Raw genomic sequence first — 22,092 nt, forward strand, 5'->3', positions numbered from 1 at the left:
TCAAGTGATTCTCCTGCCTCAGCCTCCCAAATAGTTGGGATTACAGGCACACACCACGATGCCTGGTTAATTTTTTGTATTTTAGAAGAGATGGGGTTTCACAACGTTGGCCAGGATGGTTTCGATCGCCTGACCTCATGATCCACCTGCCTCAGCCTCCCAAAGTGCTGGGATTACAGGCGTGAGCCACCGCGTCTGGCCCCCAATATGTAGTTTTTTAATCCCTCACCCCTTCTCCCACCCTCCCCATTTTGAGTCTCCAGAGTCCATTATATAAGTCTGTATACCAAGAAGCAAATTTTGGACTTCAGTCAATTGTAAACTGCTTTTTGAGGAGAACCAAAGAAAAACAATTAATATTCTGTAAATGACAAAGGACTTAGAATAGCCATGATCAGGCCAACCATGGTGGCTCACGCCTGTAATCCCAGCACTTTGAGAGGCCGAGGCAGGTGAATCACCTGAGGTCAGGAGTTCGAGAGCAGCCTGGCCAACCTGGTGAAACCCCGCCTCTACTAAAAATACAAAAAATTTAGCTGGGGGTGGTGGCACGCGCCTGTAGTCTCAGCTACTTGGGAGGCTGAGGCAGGAGAATTGCTTGAACCCAGAAGGAGGAGTCTGCAGTGAGCTGAGATACCGTCACTGCACTCCAGCTTTGGTGACAAGAGCGAGACTCCGTCTCAAAAAAAAAAAGAATAGCCATGGTAAAAGACACCAATTGACAAGGGAATTTTGTTATTTTTGCGACACATAATAACTTAACATAATAATTATGACTGATAACACATATCAAGACATCAGAATTTCAGGAATCATTTTGGAACACATGAATAAGATATCTGTATAAATAAAATTCAAAGCAAGTTAAATACCATTTCTTATTTGACAATGTTTCTCATATGATTTTCTTATATTGAATAAGACTAATGTGTCTCTCTCGAGCTTCCAGGGGCCCTTTCCAGAATATCCAAAAGTTTGTTCAAAAAGACAATTTTGGAATCTGAAATTTGGGGAAGTATGTTAAATACCAAAAGTTTAAAAACTTGATTAAAATAGGATCACAGGTGGTTGGGCACTGTGGCTATACCTGTAATCCCAGCACTCTAGGAGGCCAAGGCAAGCGGATCACTTGAGGCTGAGAGTTTAAGACCGGCCTGGCCAACATGGGAAAACCCCGTCTCTGCTAAAAATACAAAAAAAAAAATTAGCCAGGCGTGGTGGTACGTATCTGTAGTCCCAGCTACTCGGGAGGCGAAAGCAGGAGAATTGCTTGAACCCTGCAGGCAGAGTTGCAGCGAGGTGCACTCCAGCCTGGGCAACAGAGTGAGACTCTATCTCATAAATAAATAAACAAACAAATACAGGATCACAGGTGACTTAAAATAATAGTCATTTACTTAGCCAGTGATAAAGATTTCAAAACACAAAATTTTTTTTTATTCTTTGATAAAGAGAAGGCAGCTTTATAAATAGTTAAATGACCTAATAAAGACCACCTTCTTCACTTTCTACTATCTTTCCCAACTCAGCAAGGTTAATCATCTATAGATCTAGGTGACCTATAACAGTGTTCCTTGTTTGACATAATATCTGAGCACTGATTGCAAACAGAAGTAAATATGAATATATTTTATATGTACCATACTTTACAGACATAATTTGGAGATAAGAATGGCTTTTTAAGTCTCCTTCTAAACCCGACTTGAAGATATACCAATTATTTCCACATGACTCATCTTTCTTTTTTGAGACGGAATCTTGCTCTGTTGCCCAGGCTGGAGTGCAGTGGCATGATCTCGGCTCACTGCAAACTCCACCTGCCGTGTTCAAGCGATTCTCCTGCCTCAGCCTCCCCAGTACCTGGGACTACAGGTGCGTGCCACCATGCCTGGCTAATTTTTTGTATTTTTAGTAGAGATGGGGTTTCAAGGTGTTAGCCAAGATGATCTTGATCTCCTGACCTTGTGATCCACCTGCCTTGGCCTCCCAAAGTGCTGGGATAACAGGTGTGAGTCACTGAGACAATGAGAGCCCAGCCGGCAATTCACTGTCTTTTTTTTTTTTTTTTTTTTTGAGACGGAGTCTTGCTCTGTCACCCAGACTGGAGTGCAGTGGCCGGATCTCAGCTCACTGCAAGCTCTGCCTGCTGGGTTTACGCCATTCTCCTGCCTCAGCCTCCCGTGTAGCTGGGACTACAGGCGCCTGCCACCTCGCCCAGCTAGTTTTTTTTTTTTTTTTGTATTTTTTAGTAGAGACGGGGTTTCACCGTGTTAGCCAGGATGGTCTTGATCTCCTGACCTCGTGATCCGCCCGCCTCGGCCTCCCAAAGTGCTGGGATTACAGGCTTGAGCCACCGCGCCCGGCTATTCACTGTCTTATAAGGATTCCCAACCAGTATATGTTTTGCTTCTCCAAAGTATGTTTAAGCTCCATCAGGATAAAACTATTTCTTATACAGTTTTATATTTATTTCAAATACATCTTTCCTCTGCAAATAATGAATATATAATAGTAAGTATTTAGGAAACACTGGGTTGGAATTATCTATATTCTCACACATTTACTGAAGTCAGAGTTCCTTAACTGCTCAAAGTGGTCCTGCTCCGAACATCACTGTGGTAGAGTCTGTTCGTACCAATGATGAAGCCTCATCTCTATCCCCTAAAGGGAATGGGAACTATTAATAGACTGATACCACAGTGGCTTTGTTTTAATTCAATCTCCATATGGTTCTTCTTGCAAAGGCCACAGTCACTCCTACTATCTATTCTAGCACTCCTGAGCCCTCTAACTAGGATCCTCCTTTCCTGCTACAACTCCCTTGTGACTTGACTCCCTAGCTTTATTAAGCTACTTAATAATAGGAATTAAAAAAAACAAAAGGGGGAAGAGAAAAGAGGAGGAAAAGAATAAAAAAAACAAAGAAGTGGAAAAAGGGAAGAAATAAATAAAATGACAATAGAGATGTCAGAGTAGCAAAATGAATAGATTTTTTAAATGATCATATTTGCTACTACACTTAAGAGTATTGTGGCCAGAAAAGAATTGTGTAAGTATCTCATTACATTTTTAAAACGTATTTTATCCTTCTTTCTGGGACCAAGAGAAAATTTATAAAAATAGCATTCTTTACCACTGAAAACATTTTATGCAAGGGGTTACTTTCTAGGTTGTAATAATTTACATTTAACTTGGGTCCTGAAATTAATGTTAATACCACCAATTTTCATATATGACCACAAGATTATTAAGAAATAATCTAAACATCAAGTGTCATTAAACCAAGCTACAAAGTTATGATTTAGTAATGTGCTTAGCAGGTAATAACTATTAAATAAATTAAATATTCACTGATAAGAATGCTCTATGAAGTTGAGGTACTGAATGCATTACAGGTTCAAAGAGAAGTGCCAAATACATAGTTATCAAGGAAGCATTTTTCTTAAGATAGGTTGTGTCAAGGCAAACAGGCATTCCTGTAGCATTAAGAAAAAAAAAGTGAGGGGAGGGCAAGAGTTAGAGGGCAACAAATAGGAAGTACGTTATTACATCTTACTTGTCTGAGGTCAATGAATGCTAGCTGTAGGGTATCCCCCTGGAATCCTGGCACAGGTTCAGAGCTGGCAAACACTATTAAAAGAAAGAAAAAACGAGAATAAAAACGAGATTGCAAAATATACAAGAGTTTAACTGATAAATTAATTTCTACTCATTACAAATGCATTATAATATTTACACACAATCATTTCAAATGAAGATTATTTATAACCTTCAATTTCCACTACTGGGAAAGTTCTCCACATCCATTACCTCAAGTGTTTTAATAATTTTAAATTTCGAATCTGCCATGTAATCATTGTAATCCTAATCACAATACATTTAGGAGGGTTTTCTTACTAAAATTTAATAGTAACGTACTTCAATCAAGTAAAGCTTTCTGACTCTTTTTAGCCTTAGGTGAATGATTGTAGAAGCATTTAAAAATTATATCAATTCCATGGCTGTCAACATATTTTGAAACATTTGCTTTGCTACAGAATAGGAGCTATTAAAAAATCCCACCTCTAGCTAATAGCAATAAAAGGCAGACATCAAGGTAAGAAGTCAACTTTACATGCAGACAATAGGTAAAATGTTCTAAGTAGAAAAATCAGGATGATGCAGGACTGCCTGTTCATGCCTTTTAATAATTTTTATTTATTTATTTTTTTTGAGATGGAGTCTCGTTCTGTCGCCCAGGCTGGAGTGCAGTGGCACCATCTCGGCTCACTGCAACCTCTTGACTCCCAGGTTCAAGCGATTCTCCTATCTCAGCCTCCCGAGTAGCTGGGACTACAGGTGAATGCCACCATGGCCGGCTAATTTTTTTTGTATTTCAGTAGAGATGGGGTTTCACCATGTTGCCCAGGCTGGTCTCAAACTCCTGAGCTCAGGCAATCCACCTGCCTTGGCCTCCCAAAGTGCTAGGATTACAGGTGTGAGCCACCATGCCTGGCCAGTAATTTTTTTTATAAAGGATTCATGCCTCAACTAAAAAATATCTCAACAAGAATTTTAAAAATTTCCACAGATTCCTTCAATAATTTTTTGTGACTCCAAATTTTTAATACTACTAACATAGCTTATTTAATTAAAGACAATTCCAATATTAGTTATTTTAAAAACTTAAAAGACTTGGCTCATAAAAAAGACCTTGTCATTTTACATGCAAGCTTCTCTGGTAAGAATGCCTGTAATCGTTTTCCCACCCCATTAATATTCTAATTTTCTTTTCTTCTTCTTCTTCTTTTTTTTTTTTATTATACTTTAAGTTCTAGGGTACATGTGCATAACGTGCAGGTTTGTTACATATGTATACATGTGCCATGTTGGTGTGCTGCACCCATCAACTCGTCAGCACCCATCAATTCATCATTTATATCAGGTATAACTCCCCAATGCAATCCCTCCCCCCTCCCCCCTCCCCATGATAGGCCTCAGTGTGTGATGTTCCCCTTCCCGAGTCCAAGTGAGCTCATTGTTCAGTTCCCACCTATGAGTGAGAACATGCGGTGTTTGGTTTTCTCTTCTTGTGATAGTTTGCTAAGAATGATGGTTTCCAGCTGCATCCATGTCCCTACAAAGGACGCAAACTCATCCTTTTTTATGGCTGCATAGTATTCCATGGTGTATATGTGCCACATTTTCTTAATCCAGTCTGTCACTGATGGACATTTGGGTTGATTCCAAGTCTTTGCTATTGTGAATAGTGCCGCAATAAACATACGTGTGCATGTGTCTTTGTAGTAGAATAATTTATAATCCTTTGGGTATATACCCAGTAGTGGGATGGCTGGGTCATATGGTACCTCTAGTTCTAGATCCTTGAGGAATCGCCATACTGTTTTCCATAATGGTTGAACTAGTTTACAATCCCACCAACAGTGTAAAAGTGTTCCTATTTCTCCACATCCTCTCCAGCACCTGTTGTTTCCTGATTTTTTAATGATTGCCATTCTAACTGGTGTGAGATGGTATCTCATTGTGGTTTTGATTTGCATTTCTCTGATGGCCAGTGATGATGAGCATTTTTTCATGTGTCTGTTGGCTGTATGAATGTCTTCTTTTGAGAAATGTCTGTTCATATCCTTTGCCCACTTTTTGATGGGGTTGTTTGTTCTTTTCTTGTATATTTGTTTGAGTTCTTTGTAGATTCTGGATATTAGCCCTTTGTCAGATGAGTAGATTGAAAAATTTTCTCCCATTCTGTAGGTTGCCTGTTCACTCTGATGGTAGTTTCTTTTGCTGTGCAGAAGCTCTTTAGTTTAATGAGATCCCATTTGTCAATTTTGGCTTTTGCTGCCATTGCTTTTGGTGTTTTAGACATGAAGTCCTTGCCCATGCCTATGTCCTGAATGGTACTACCTAGGTTTTCTTCTAGGGTTTTTATGGTATTAGGTCTAACATTTAAGTCTCTAATCCATCTTGAATTAATCTTCGTATAAGGAGTAAGGAAAGGATCCAGTTTCAGCTTTCTACTTATGGCTAGCCAATTTTCCCAGCACCATTTATTAAATAGGGAATCCTTTCCCCATTTCTTGTTTCTCTCAGGTTTCTCAAAGATCAGATGGCTGTAGATGTGTGGTATTATTTCTGAGGACTCTGTTCTGTTCCATTGGTCTATATCTCTGTTTTGGTACCAGTACCATGCTGTTTTGGTTACTGTAGCCTTGTAGTATAGTTTGAGTCAGGTAGCATGACGCCTCCGGCTTTGTCCTTTTGACTTAGGATTGTCTTGGCAATGCGGGCTCTTTTTTGGTTCCATATGAACTTTAAAGCAGGTTTTTCCAATTCTGTGAAGAAACTCATTGGTAGCTTGATGGGGATGGCATTGAATCTATAAATAACCTTGGGCAGTATGGCCATTTTCACGATATTGATTCTTCCTATCCATGAGCATGGTATGTTCTTCCATTTGTTTGTGTCCTCTTTGATTTCACTGAGCAGTGGTTTGTAGTTCTCCTTGAAGAGGTCCTTTACATCCCTTGTAAGTTGGATTCCTAGGTATTTTATTCTCTTTGAAGCAATTGTGAATGGAAGTTCATTCCTGATTTGGCTCTCTGCTTGTCTGTTACTGGTGTATAAGAATGCTTGTGATTTTTGCACATTAATTTTGTATCCTGAGACTTTGCTGAAGTTGCTTATCAGCTTAAGGAGATTTTGGGCTGAGACGATGGGGTTTTCTAAATATACAATCATGTCATCTGCAAACAGGGACAATTTGACTTCTTCTTTTCCTAACTGAATACCCTTGATTTATTTCTCTTGCCTGATTGCCCTAGCCAGAACTTCCAACACTATGTTGAATAGGAGTGGTGAGAGAGGGCATCCCTGTCTTGTGCCAGTTTTCAAAGGGAATTTTTCCAGTTTTTGCCCATTCAGTATGATATTAGCTGTGGGTTTGTCATAAATAGCTCTTATTATTTTGAGGTACGTTCCATCAATACCGAATTTATTGAGCGTTTTTAGCATGAAGGGCTGTTGAATTTTGTCAAAAGCCTTTTCTGCATCTATTGAGATAATCATGTGGTTCTTGTCTTTGGTTCCGTTTATATGCCGGATTACGTTTATTGATTTGCGAATGTTGAACCAGCCTTGCATCCCAGGGATGAAGCCCACTTGATCATGGTGGATAAGCTTTTCGATGTGCTGCTGAATCCGGTTTGCCAGTATTTTATTGAGGATTTTTGCATCGATGTTCATCAGGGAGATTGGTCTAAAATTCTCTTTTTTTGTTGTGTCTCTGCCAGGCTTTGGTATCAGGATGATGCTGGCCTCATAAAATGAGTTAGGGAGGATTCCCTCTTTTTCTATTGATTGGAATAGTTTCAGAAGGAATGGTACCAGCTCCTCCTTGTACCTCTGGTAGAATTCAGCTGTGAATCCATCTGGTCCTGGGCTTTTTTTGGTGGGTAGGCTATTAATTGTTGCCTCAATTTCGGAGCCTGCTATTGGTCTATTCAGGGATTCAATTTCTTCCTGGTTTAGTCTTGGGAGAGTGTAGGTGTCCAGGAAATTATCCATTTCTTCTAGATTTTCTAGTTGATTTGCGTAGAGGTGTTTATAGTATTCTTTGATGGTAGTTTGTATTTCTGTGGGGTCGGTGGTGATATCCCCTTTATCATTTTTTATTGCGTCTATTTGATTCCTCTCTCTTTTCTTCTTTATTAGTCTTGCTAGTGGTCTGTCAATTTTGTTGATCTTTTCAAAAAGCCAACTCCTGGATTCACTGATTTATTTTTTGGAGGGATTTTTGTGTCTCTATCTCCTTCAGTTCTGCTCTGATCTTAGTTATTTCTTGCCTTCTGCTAGCTTTTGAGTGTGTTTGCTCTTGCCTCTCTAGTTCTTTTAATTGTGATTTTAGAGTGTCAATTTTAGATCTTTCCTGCTTTCTCTTGTGGGCATTTAGTGCTATAAATTTCCCTCTACACACTGCTTTAAATGTGTCCCAGAGATTTTGGTATGTTGTATCTTTGTTCTCATTGGTTTCAAAGAACATCTTTATTTCTGCTTTCATTTCGTTATGTACCCAGTAGTCATTCAGGAGCAGGTTGTTCAGTTTCCATGTAGTTGAGTGGTTTTGATTGAGTTTCTTAGTCCTGAGTTCTAGTTTGATTGCACTGTGGTCTGAGAGACAGGTTGTTATAATTTCTGTTCTTTTACATTTGCTGAGGAGTGCTTTACTTCCAATTATGTGGTCAATTTTGGAATAAGTGCGATGTGGTGCTGACAAGAATGTATATTCTGTTGATTTGGGGTGGAGAGTTCTATAGATGTCTATTAGGTCCGCTTGGTGCAGAGATGAGTTCAATTCCTGGATATCCTTGTTAACTTTCTGTCTCGTTGATCTGTCTAATGTTGACAGTGGAGTGTTGAAGTCTCCCATTATTATTGTGTGGGAGTCTAAGTCTCTTTGTAAGTCTCTAAGGACTTGCTTTATGAATCTGGGTGCTCCTGTATTGGGTGCATATATATTTAGGATAGCTCTTCCTGTTGAATTGATCCCTTTACCATTATGTAATGGCCTTCTTTGTCTCTTTTGATCTTTGATGGTTTAAAGTCTGTTTTATCAGAGACTAGGATTGCAACCCCTGCTTTTTTTTGTTCTCCATTTGCTTGGTAGATCTTCCTCCATCCCTTTATTTTGAGCCTATGTATGTCTCTGCATTTGAGATGGGTCCCCTGAATACAGCAGACTGATGGGTCTTGACTCTTTATCCAGTTTGCCAGTCTGTGTCTTTTAATTGGAGCATTTAGTCCATTTACATTTAAGGTTAATATTGTTATGTGTGAACTTGATCCTGCCATTATGATATTAATTGGTTATTTTGCTCATTAGTTGATGCAGTTTCTTCCTAGCCTCGATGGTCTTTACATTTTGGCATGTTTTTGCAATGGCTGGTACTGGTTGTTCCTTTCCATGTTTAGGGCTTCCTTCAGGGTCTCTTGTAAGGCAGGCCTGGTGGTGACAAAATCTCTAAGCATTTGCTTATCTGTAAAGGATTTTATTTCTCCTTCACTTATGAAACTTAGTTTGGCTGGATATGAAATTCTGGGTTGAAAATTCTTTTCTTTAAGAACGTTGAATATTGGCCCCACTCTCTTCTGGCTTGTAGAGTTTCTGCTGAGAGATCTGCTGTTAGTCTGATGGGCTTCCCTTTGTGGGTAACCCGACCTTTCTCTCTGGCTGCCCTTAAGATTTTCTCCTTCATTTCAACTTTGGTGAATCTGGCAATTATGTGTCTTGGAGTTGCTCTTCTGGAGGAGTATCTTTGTGGCATTCTCTGTATTTCCTGAATTTGAATGTTGGCCTGCCCTACTAGGTTGGGGAAGTTCTCCTGGATGATATCCTTTAGAGTGTTTTCCAACTTGTTTCCATTCTCCCCCTCACTTTCAGGCACCCCAATCAGACGTAGATTTGGTCTTTTTACATAATCCCATACTTCTTGCAGGCTTTGTTCATTTCTTTTTCTTCTTTTTTCTTTTGGTTTCTCTTCTCGCTTCATTTCATTCATTTGATCCTCAATCGCTGATACTCTTTCTTCCAGTTGATCGAGTCAGTTACTGAAGCTCGTGCATTTGTCACGTATTTCTCGTGTCATGGTTTTCATCTCTTTCATTTCGTTTATGACCTTCTCTGTATTACTTAGTCTAGCTGTCAATTCTTCCACTCTTTTTTCAAGATTTTTAGTTTCTTTGCGCTGGGTACGTAATTCCTCCTTTAGCTCTGAGACGTTTGATGGACTGAAGCCTTCTTCTCTCATTTCGTCAAAGTCATTCTCTGACCAGCTTTGATCCGTTGCTGGCGATGAGCTGCACTCCTTTGCAGGGGGAGATGTGCTCTTATTTTTTGAATTTCCAGCTGTTCTGCCCTGCTTCTTCCCCATCTTCGTGGTTTTATCTGCCTCTGGTCTTTGATGATGGTGACGTACTGATGGGGTTTTGGTGTGGGTGTCCTTCCTGTTTGATAGTTTTCCTTCTAACAGTCAGGACCCTTGGCTGCAGTTGTGTTGGAGATTGCTTGAGGTCCACTCCAGACCCTGTTTGCCTGGGTATCAGCAGCAGAGGTTGCAGAAGATAGAATATTGCTGAACAGCGAGTGTACCTGTCTGATTCTTACTTTGGAAGCTTCCTCTCAGGGGTGTACTCCACCCTGTGAGGTGTGGGGTGTCAGACTGCCCCTAGTGGGGGATGTCTCCCAGTTAGGCTACTCAGGGGTCAGGGACTCACTTGAGCAGGCAGTCTGTCCCTTCTCAGATCTCAACCTCCGTGTTGGGAGATCCACTGCTCTCTTCAAAGCTGTCAGACAGAGTCGTTCGTGTCTGCACAGGCCTCTGCTGCTTCCCGTTATTTTTTAGCTGTGCCCTGTCCCCAGAGGCGGAGTCTACAGAGACAGGCAGGTTTCCTTGAGCTGCTGTGAGCTCCACCCAGTTCGAGCTTCCCAGCGGCTTTGTTTACCTACTTAAGCCTCAGCAATGGCAGGCGCCCCTCCCCCAGCCTCGCTGCTGCCTTGCGGTTAGGTCGCCGCAGACTGCTGTGTTAGCAAGGAGGGAGGCTCCGTGGGCGTGGGACCCTCCCGGCCAGGTGTGGGGTATATTCTCCTGGTGTGCCCATTTGCTTACAGCGCAGTATTGGGGTGGGAGTTACCCAATTTTCCAGGTGTTGTGTGTCTCAGTTCCCCAGGCTAGGAAAAGGGATTCCCTTCCCCCTTGCGCTTCCCAGGTGAGGCGATGCCTCGCCCTGCTTCAGCTCTCGCTGGTCGGGCTGCAGCAGCTGACCAGCACCGATTGTCCGGCACTCCCTAGTGAGATGACCCCAGTATCTCAGTTGAAAATGCAGAAATCACCGGTCTTCTGTGTCGCTGGCGCTGGGAGTTGGAGACTGGAGCTGTTCCTATTCGGCCATCTTGCTCCGCCCCCCCACTTTTTTTTTTTTTAAGAGACAGGGTCGCTTATTGCTGGCCGCCCTGAGGAGCCCATCATGGCGACGCCCCCCAAGCGGCAGGCGGTGGAGGCCACGGGGGAGAAAGTACTGCGCTACGAGACCTTCATCAGTGATGTGCTGCAGCGGGACTTGCCAAAGGTGCTGGACCATCGAGACAAGGTATATGAGCAGCTGGCCAAATACCTTCAACTGAGAAATGTCATTGAGCGACTCCAAGAAGCTAAGCACTCGGAGTTATATATGTAGGTGGATTGGGCTGTAACTTCTTCCTTGACACAGTGTTCCCAGATACTTGACGCATCTATGTGGCCCTGGGATATGGTTTTTTCCTGGAGTTGACAATGGCAGAAGCTCTCAAGTTCATTGATCGTAAGAGCTCTCTCTTCACAGAGCTCAGCAACAGCCTCACCAAGGACTCCATGAATATCAAACCCATATCCACATGTTGCTAGAGGGGCTTAGAGAACTACAAGGCCTGCAGAATTTCCCAGAGAAGCCTCACCATTGACTTCTTCCCCCCATCCTCAGACATTAAAGAGCCTGAATGCCTTTGGAAAGAAAAAAAGAGGCAGGGTCTCGATCTGTCACCCAGGCTGCAGTGGCATGATTACAACTCACTGATACCTCGAACTCCTGGGCTCAAGCAATCAGCCTCCCAAGTAGCTGGGACTACAGGCATGCATCTCCACACTCGGCTAATGCAATTTTTTTTTCTTTTTTTCTTTTTTTTTGTAGAGATAGGTTATTGCTATGTGGCACAGGCTGGGCTTGAACTCCTGGCCTAAATAAAGCAATACCCTTGTCTTGGCCTCCCAAAGTGCTGGAGAGTCTAATTTTTTAAGAGAACATTATAGACGTTCCATTTGTGAATTTATCTGAGCTAGAATTTTGGAAGCTATTTAAATTTCAGCCTATATAGTTCTTGGGATAACAAAAGCAATTCTTAAATTTTGTGTATTCTGTGTGAAATATAGTTTAGAAAGGCTCAAAATCAACAATTAAAAACAATAAATATAAGAAAATTTGCACAGCTTAATTTATCTGGCATCTCTGGGGAATGCTGAGTTCAAAATAAGTTTCTGTTGCTGTCATATAATTTTTGCTTTAAGCATCAGAATTTTTTTTTAATCTTAAGCATTTTTTACAAAATTCTAAAATGTATCATTAATCCTGTGAGTCATCATTAAGAATACATTTTGTTCTATAAAGTAAAATTCCCAGGGGTTGTTATGGAAGTTAGAGCTTTTTTTTGTTGTTCTATTAAAAAGCTGTGCTATTTGAGTTCTCATGTCTAGCTTTTCTAATTTTTCTGCCTTCTCCCTGGTAGTTTTAACATGAATTCTTACTCCCTACTCTCTCCCTCATCTCTCTTATTAATTTTATCTTTACTATTCTTGAGCGGGTAAGCCAGCTAATCAATTACTAGAATTATGTCTAAAGTAAGAGCAAATACAAGCTAAGCAAGGGCCTCTCCTACTAGTAAGGTTAATAGGTTTTATATACATACCTTGGAGCATATGTACCTTTTGAGAATGAGTAACCTTTTGGTTACTCAGGGTTACTCAGAGATGCACCACTTTTCTCCCTTTGTTCTTAGTTCTCTGCTAGGTTATGGTCATTAGATAAGTGACTAAATTCACCATTCTCAGACCCCTTTTTTTTTGAAAACCAAAATTTAGTGACCAAATCTAGCCACATTTTTCAGTATTTAGTACAATTTATTCATATCACTGTCTTTTTATACAATGAAAAGTCGTATACTTTCATACAGCAGTATTGCCATTACCTGCTACTATGCCCTACAGGTAGCTGAGTTGCCTTTCTCTAGTATCATTACATCTTAACTGAAAAACGATAAGCAAAATTATAATACCTTTTATATTACATTGTAAAATACATTATTAGTTTATGTTAGCCTTTTATATTATAATCAAAAAAGGTGTTAAAAGTAAAGGTGTTTTCTAACTTTAAAAAAATACTTTTTTTGGCTGGGCATGGTGGTTCATGCCTATAAATCCTAGCATTTTGGGAGGCCAAGGTTGGAGGATGGCTCAAAGCCAGGAGTTTAAGACCAGCCTGGGAAACATGGCAAGACCCCATCTCTACAAAAAAAAAAAAAAAATTAAAATTAGCCAGGCATGGTGGTATGCACCTGTAGTAGTAGTTCCACCTACTGGGGTGGCTGGGGCAGGAGGATCACTTGAGCCCAGGAGGTTGAGGCTGCAGTGAGCCATGATCATACCACTGCACTCCAGCCTGGGTGACAAAGTGATATCTTGTCTTTAAAAAAAAAAAAAAAACTCAAGACCATCCAGCATTTTATTGGTTTGTTTTTTTTTTTTTTTTTTTTTTTTGCCACAGTCTCAGGCTACTGTCTGTAACCGTTTACCATAAATCCCTAGTGGTTCTCAACCAAGGCTGTAAATGTTACCATAGCTTCTACCACCACCATGGACAGATACACACACACTCATAAATAAAGACTTTCTATGATGCAGGGAGATTCATTTTATCAGGCACAAAAATAAGCTCAATTTCAATTAGACATACAGTTATTATCTATTTAATGCTCAGAATTTTTCTACATTAAAAATAATCTTAAAATAATTTTTCTTTTCCCTAGGTTCTTGTTTAAGATACTATAGTTTAAGACCCAATGGCTTGGCAGTAAACCAAAGAGCTCAATGTCAAAATTAATGGTACTATAAATTTATATAACACTTTATAGTTTACTAAGCACTTTCTCACACACCATCTGCTCTGAGCATCACAATAATTTATGTTAGTAAATAGGGCATGCAGATGATGAATCATAAAATCTTGCAACTGAAAGAGACAACCTCTTTGAAACACATCCAACAGTCCCCTAAGGACTCAGTTTAAAAGTTGCCGAGACTTTTTAATTTTTTGAGATGGAGTCTTGCTCTGTCACCCAGGCTGGAGTGCAGTGGCACGATCTTGGCTCACTACAACCTCCTTCTCCCAGGTTCAAGCGCTTCTCGTGCCTCAGCCTCCCAAGTAGCTGGGATTACAGATGTACGCCACCACGCCTGGCTAATTTTTACATTTTTAGTAGAGACAGGGTTTCACCATGTTGGCCAGGCTGGTCTCCAACTTCTGACTTCAAGTGATTCGCCTTGGCCTTCCAAAGTGCTGTGATTACAGGCGTGAGCCACTGTGCCTAGCTGAGTCCTTCATTTTATAAGGCAGAAAAATTAAAAGGAAAGTGACTTGCCCAGGATTACATAACTAATTCAGATTTCCTGGCATTTACTCCATTAATCCAGAATCTGATTAAGTATTCAGTCTCTCATCTTTTATCACATCTCTCATAAGAATCTAACCAATAGGGAAGTGAAATTCACTAGATTATAACACTCAGGGCTTTTTCTCAAAAATTTTTAGGGGTAGAAGGCAATTTATTGACCTGATAATCATCTGGCACAGAGGACATTCGTAATGATATGCTATTGATTCATAGCTTCGTATTTTTCCCTTTATTTCTTTAAAAATCAAATGCAGTCAATCCTTTTGTTTCTACTTCCCAAAATATCTCGAGTCTGAATTTGTTTCTACCTGAGTACAAACTAACATCATTTCTTGCTTGGATTACTAAAATACACCTCCCTGCTTCTGGTGCAACTTCTCCATCCACTTATCCCAGTAAGATTTACGTAGATGTAACTTGTGCCACTTCACAGTTTAACATCCTTCAATAGTTTCCCATCATCTTAAAATAAAATAAGGCTAAGGTCCTTTGCAATCTAGCCTTTGTCTATCTGCCAGCCTCATCTCATCATTTCCCTAGGGGCACCTCAGTTTCTATACCACACCAAACTACCTGTACTTCCATGCATATGCCACTCTCTTTCCATGATGCTTTGATCCCTCTGCCTAGAGCATCCTTCCTCTTCTTATTTTCCATCTGGGTAAACTCTTATTTATCCTTCAATCATCGTCTTCCTTGGGAAGACTTCCATTATCCCTGCAGGTTGGGTCATGTTCTTTCTGCATGTTCTCACTGCAACTTTCTGTGCACAGTTTAACTTCAGCACTCACTTTGCTGCCTTCTAACTGTTTATCTGTCTGGGTCTTCCCACTAAACCATGAACTCCCTGAGAGCAGGGACAGTACTTTCACTTCTACACTCTTATCACCTAGCACAATGCCTGACTCATAATGAGTATTCAATGAAAGTTTCTTAAATGAATGAAGAAAAACAGAACCATAAATAAATAAATGCTAAGGGAATGCCACCCAGTATTGGATATTGATATATTATCTAGCTTGTTGATTAGATTTAGAATGATGCTGTCCAAGAGAACATTCTGCAATAATGAAATGTAATGTCCATGCTAAACTTAATTTTTGGTTTTAATTTTTTTTGAGACAGGGTCTCACTCTGTTGCCCAGACTGGAGTGTCAATGGTGCCATCACAGCTCACTGCAGCCTCCCTCAACCTCCTGGGCTCAAGCAATCCTCCCGTGTCAGCCTCCTGAGTAGCTGGGACTACAGGTACCATCATGTCTGGTTAATTTTTTTTATTTTTTGTAGAGATAGGGATACTATGTTGCCTAGGCCAGTCTCAAACTCCTGGCCTCAAGCAATCCTCTTGTCTTGGCCTCTCAAAGTGCTGAGATTACAGGTATGAGGCACTGCATCCAGCTTAATTTAAATTTCCTAGCCATATGTGTTTATTTAACAGTGCAAATCAAGAACATAACTGTATATACTTAGTGTATTTATATAAAAGTAATTAAGGGTGGGTGAGAATACTCCTAATAGTTTCTTCAACAAAAACTAAATCATAAGCTCTTCCACTAAACAAGAAGTTCCTGGGAAGGAGTTACATACATGATGCCTGTCACCTAGGAAATAGTCAATAAATGTGTGTTGAATGAATAAATAGCAATATAAATCATTTCTGCTAATATCGTCTATGGTCCCAATGATTCATGGGGTCAATTTTAATCTTTTAAATTTTTAAAGAATTGATGACTAATTTTTGAAATCTCTTGAAGTACTATCATCAAATTACTTTTTGGCTCATCCAGATTCTCATTTTGTATATAATTTGTCATATTTTGGGGATTCCTAATTCTCCTCCCTTGGACTATCGTTAAAATTTTAAAAACAATAACACCCACTTCCCTCTATTATGGTGTCTTTGTTTTTGTCATTTAGCCATGCTTTTAAGGGTATTTTTAAAAAACATTGATCCTGGTTACCCAGTAAGATTTGTAAAAATCATTTCCAGACTCTATAAAGTTTTCTTTTTTAAGAGATTCCAAATCTTTGGTTTTTTCTCTTAACGCCTCCAATTTGGCTATTTCCTTTTTAATAAACAAAATAATTTCAGGATATTCATTTCCTCTTATTTTCTGTAATGATAATAAATGATTTCAAGTTTTCTTTTCTTTTTTTTTTTTTTTTTTTTGAGACAGAGTCTCACTCTGTTGACCAGGCTGGAGTGCAATGGCACAATTTCGACTCACTGCAACCCCCACCTCCCAGGTTCAAGCGAGATTCTCCTGCCTCAGCCTCCTGAGTAGCTTTGATTACAGGCATATGCCTCCAGGCCCCGCTAATTTTGTATTTTTAGTAGAGAAGGAGTTTCGCCATGTTGCCCAGGTTAGTATCAAACTCCTGACCTCAGGTGATCTGCCCACCTTGGCCTCTCAACGTGCTGAATTACATGCATTAGCCACCGCACCTGGCCTGATTCCAAGTTTTCAAATATTCTTAGAGAAGGAGGTGTCTGATCTTGTCGGGAAGGTATATTATAACAATAGAATAAAACTGCTATATCAGCCTAACTTGGAAGAAGACTAGTTTGAATCAATTTAGATGAAAGTGGAAACAAAAAATAATGTATGCAGGGTAAGCTGTGATTATGACAAAAGTATCTTCCAAATTGGCAATCTATGAAGTTGTTTTTCCTGTTTTTGGGGGGGGGGGGGGTTGGTTTTGTTTGTTTGTTTGTTTGTTTTTGAGATGGAGTCTCGCTCTGTTGCCCAGCCTGGAATGCAGTGGTATGATCTTGGCTCACTGCAACCTCCGTCTCCTGGGTTCAAGCAATTCTCCTGCCTCAGCCTCCTGAGTAGCTGGGATTACAGGCATGTGCCACCACAACCGGCTACTTTTTTTTGTATTTTTAATAGAGACGGGGTTTCATCGTGTTGGCCAGGCTGGTCTCGAACTCCTGACCTCAGGTGACCCACCCACCTCGGCCTCCCAAAGTGCTGGGATTACAGGTGTGAGCCATTCCGCCCAGCTGGTAATCTATGAAGTTTTAAGAGAACAAAGAATATCTGTAGGCAAAACATGAATTATCTGTATATATAACAAAAAAAATTTTTTTTAAGTAGGAAAACAGGCCCTTCCTCTCAGGATCTATGCAAAAGGTAAAGGGTTTGGTACGAGGGGGGAAGGAAAATTGCCAAGATGTCAGGCCATAAATATTTATCCTGACTAGAAAATACAAAACCTACTCTGAAATTAAACTCAGAGGGAATTAAACTCAGAAGTTCTTGAAAAATCTTGTTCTAGGCAGACAGTTATCTTTATCATAAGGCAGAGAATGTAGACTGTTTACAATGTAGATATAGAAAACATCCATACAAGGTAGGTAGAATTGTCAGGGGGCAAAGGGGGTGGGGGAGAAAAAGGGCCCATGGATCATAAGAGTGAATACACCAGAAGCTTCACAAAAGATTGAAAGAAAGGGTAAGGAGGTTAGGCTACAGTTTTAAGACCTTGCTTGCAAATGACCACACAGGTGCATATAAAATGGAATAATTCTGTAACTAAATAAATGGCTGAATATGAAGGCCAATATTCATTCTATTTGAAGATAACTTCTTGTAATTCCATTTCTATCTACATCTTAAGATTAAAGTAGCTAGTAAGAACTCAAGTTTTGTTTAACAAACTTTGTTATTAGGCAAAGTACCCCGTGTGGACCAGCTGTGTCATTAGAAGGAATGACTAAGAGCACCATCTAGTGGTTTTTCTGGTAGTGAATAACTTATGCCTGGGAATCAGGAGAGTTAGGATTCTTGGCTTTTAGATGTATTTTCTGTTATAAGCGGTTAGCAACAGTGGGATGCAAACCTCAAGGACCAATTGTTACTCTACCTTCATCACCTCATTTTTATATAAAGTAATATCTAGTTTTCTCCATTTCTTGGAATTAAACCTGGGCAGAGTATCCTTCATCAGATAGCTTAGGTATCAAATTCAGGTATCCAAACCAGGAACAAACTCAGGTATCCAAACAGTGTAACAGCATCCAGCTTACTTTTTAAAAAGGCACTGAAATATTCTTCTCTTACCATCCAAATGATTTGGCCTTAATACTTTTATTACGGGGCACAGGCCTTTTTCAAGGCTACAATTAGAGGTCATAGCCACTAAAACTCCATACAAAGCATTCTTTTCTTTTTCTTTTTCTTTTTTAGTCAAGCTTTCTTGTTTTGTTTTGTTTTTGAGACAGAGTCTCACTCTGTCACTCAGGCTGGAGTACAGTGGCATGATCATGGCTCACTGCAGCCTTGACCTTCCAGGCTCAAGCAATTCTCCCACCTCAGCCTCCTGAGTGGCTGGGACTACATGTGTGCACCATCACATCTGACTAATTTTTAATTTTTTTGCAGAGATGAAATCTCCCTGTTTTGTCCAGGCTGGTCTCGAACCCCCAGGCTCAAGCAATTCTCCAGTCTTGACCTCCCAAAGTGTTGGGATGACAGACATGAGCCATCGTTCCCAGCAGGTTAAGTTTTTATCCAAAAATGAAGAAAGACCAAGGCTTTCACATTAAGAAACTTACCTACTCCTCAATAACTCACCTTTGAAATAGGTGCCAGCACTCTTTAAACTGGAGCTATTCTAATGCCTTTTCTAATATCTACAGATTTCAGATGTTAAACCCTTAGGAGCTGATAACCTAACTTAGATATTTGGGTAGAATGAATTAAAAAGTATATTCTAGACCTACTCTGGATTCTTAAAATATAAAACAGAATCTTTCTGATTGCCTGATGCTTTGGAAATAGTCTGCATTTTGTTAGTAATATGAAGAATTTCTGCGATACCTTTGTAAGAACTTGTCTAGAAAACATATTAATCTTTTCTTCTATATGGTTATATCTATAAGGTACCTATATCGGAATCAAATATATAATAAGTATTTAATAAATATAAAACAAAGTACATACACTGATTCAGAATATCATTCTCATACCTTGGCAAATGCTCCTTCAAATAAGAAGACATTTATCTTGAACTTACACAAATTTATACTAAGATCAAAAGTTCAATGTAGCTTTCAGAGTGAGCTATTTTTGCAATTTCCAAGTATGTATTCCTGGGTATCTTCCTGACTGTCTCCAAACATGCAGTTATACTAGTATTATGGTTATGGTCAAATTAACCAAAAGTTAACCTCTACATTCACACATAAATCCTACCTAGTATTCTCATACCATATACTTTTACAAAGTTTAACAACTTATAGTCACATTTACTAACGAAGTTATTTAATGACTGTTTCCCCACTGGACTTAAACTCCAAGAGGGTAAAGACCTTTTCTGTTTTGCTTACCACTGTATTCCCTCAATGCCATGCACATAATAGATATGAAGAAATAATTAATACAGGACTTCAAAGCCCCACACTCTTCAATGTCTTAACATTTAACTGCCTTTGAATCTTAGAATGAGGACGTTATCTTGAAAAAATTATCAATTCCAAATTCCATGTGTTATGGGAAAAATTTAGGCCTCTTGATGGGTGAAGGGTTTATCCAAGTCACCTTGCTCAAGTTAGAGGCAAAGCCAGGACTGGAAGCAAGGTCTCAACTTCCTGACATGTACTCAGACCATCTTGAGACTGATCTGAAAGCACTTAAAAAAAGAAAAGTTCTATGTAAGTTCATATAATTCTATATTCCTGAACTTAGACATTGTATCCACTTTCATCAAGTATAGGTTAAAAAAGTAGAAAAACAGGAAAAGATCAAAAGAAAATTTACAAAAAGGCATATGAAAATATCCTACAAGGAAACATTTTAAAAATTAACTGCATAGCTCAGAAAAGATAAAGTTAAAAGGTCATTCTTCAGTCATCAAATATGTGAAGAATTTTTATGAAAGAAATAATGATCAGTTTTGTTTAGATCAAGGAGTTAAATGATCTTGAGTTGAAATACAGCAATATCGGCTGGGTCTTAACTTTCTGACAACAAAGGCAGAACTCTAAAAGAGACCAGTGTTGGTTACAGAGAGTTCCTGATTTGTTACTTTGTTCATTTATTCAATAAATAAACATCTGTAGACCTTTTATTATGAGCATAGCACTCTGTAAGGTACCTGCAATTTCAAATCTTCTATGCTGAATTTAATTAAACTATCTATCCTGGATGGTTAAATCATATCAAATCATACCTTTACTCATTCACTCTTTTTATGTATTCCCTCCTCCAAAATGCCTGGAATCCATACTCTTCATTCCCACTGGCCAAGGTTAAGCTCTTTTTATATTTCACATGAAAGAGTTCAATAGTCTTTTAATAGATCTTCCGCTTTCAGTCTCTCCCTCATTCCAGTACAAATTTCCAAATGACAAAAGAGTTAACATTCTGTGACACAGATTTAATCGTGTCATGGTCCTAATTAAAAAGCTCCACTTTGTAGTCCATCAACATATGATTGTTTGAAGATTCCCTAAACATTGTCTCATCACAGTGCTTTTGCCTATCTCATTCCCTCTGTTCTGAATGCCCTTCCCTGCTTTTGGTGAAATCTTATCCATCCCTTAACACCCAGCTCAAATTTTACTTCTGTTATAGGCAATCTTCTCAATCCCATGGCATACAGAATTAACTGCCCCCTCTCTACACAAAATACATATTCTATAAATAATTAATTATGCTCTATTACAGTTATGTATCTGTCTCCTACCCAGCCAGACTATGAAATCTTTGAAGTTTATCTTTGATTTCCCAGTATATAACAAATATATAATAGGTTCTCGTTAAACATTTGCACAAATGAAACTTCCTATAAAGCAGTTGACTTAACAGGGGAAAAAGTTCTGTTTCATAATTACAGACTGAAATTTTAGCTCAAGCTGATTTACCTCACTGGTATGTGTGCCACTCGTCACAAGGAATACCAAAAAAAAAAAAAAAAAGAGCATCAACACATTGTTTCAAAAAACAAGTGAGCACACAGATGGGTCATTGCTAATTATTCTTCATCATCAGAAAAAAAAAAAAAAGTACATGGCTGAACGATGGTACAGAACAATTTGTCAGTAACTGAATTATTTCCACCCTTCCACCTCCCCCACTACATCTAGCTGGGCTATTTGTTTCTACCTGCAGATTGACATTCTGAGGCTGAGGAAATACATGTATGATGTTTTTCACAGAGTAACAAGAATGGGAAAACAAACATTTGCATTCTGATTAAATCAAATAAAGGAAAATCTAGCACAGAATAATGGTCATAGTTGGTGCTTATATTTCAATCTTGTAAGTGAAACTCACTTCCTATTGCTTGCATTTTATGATTTAAGCACCTTTTCTGAGTTGCCCAGCATTTCTTTGGTGGCTCATGACTTCCAATCTGAGTTCCTGATCCCTGCTACTGGACTTCTTGGACTATGGCTCTCTTACTAGCATATCACAGACTAGCAGGATTTTATGTTAATCCTGAGAACCAATCACAGGCTATTAAGTAAAGATTTCTGAGAGTCTTCAAGAGAAAGTGATCACTATGAGTCAATACGGACTTGTGACAAATCCGAGTAATGTCATTTTCTTCTTTGAAAGGGTAATCAGATTGGTAGGTAAGGAAAATTAAATGGCCATTATTAGCTCTTTATGCTAGCAAGGCTTCTGACAGAAGCTGCTCATAACATGGAGCAAGATGCCAAACTGTGAGTTGGATTCAATCGGGGGAATAGCTACTGGCTGAGAAATCTTAAGATACCCATAAGGTTCTGAATAATTGACCTAAATAGATACAAAGGAGAGGTCCATGTAATACAGTGGTTCTCAAACTTTATCATGCAACAGAATCAACTGGAGGGTCTACTCAAGCAA

General features: G+C 39.3%; 1 protein-coding gene and 1 pseudogene across 6 annotated transcripts in view; one reads left to right on the plus strand and one right to left on the minus strand.

Annotated features, from left to right (window-relative positions):
• The window catches only part of EXOC6 (exocyst complex component 6), a 218,203-nt gene that overhangs the window by 43,254 nt on the left and 152,857 nt on the right, over positions 1–22,092 (minus strand). For all 5 annotated transcript variants that reach the window (XM_023226255.2, XM_023226256.2, XM_023226257.1 and 2 more), the window contains one exon: positions 3,557–3,630. In XM_023226255.2, the coding sequence (XP_023082023.1) occupies positions 3,557–3,630 (74 nt within the window). The remainder of the gene's footprint in view (positions 1–3,556; positions 3,631–22,092) is intronic.
• On the plus strand, positions 10,996–11,548 carry LOC111552170 (annotated as a pseudogene). The gene has a single exon (XR_002734569.2). The product of XR_002734569.2 is annotated as a protein UXT pseudogene (transcript).

This window comes from Piliocolobus tephrosceles, chromosome 9, assembly GCF_002776525.5.
Source record: "Piliocolobus tephrosceles isolate RC106 chromosome 9, ASM277652v3, whole genome shotgun sequence".
Classification (NCBI taxonomy): domain Eukaryota; kingdom Metazoa; phylum Chordata; class Mammalia; order Primates; family Cercopithecidae; genus Piliocolobus; species Piliocolobus tephrosceles.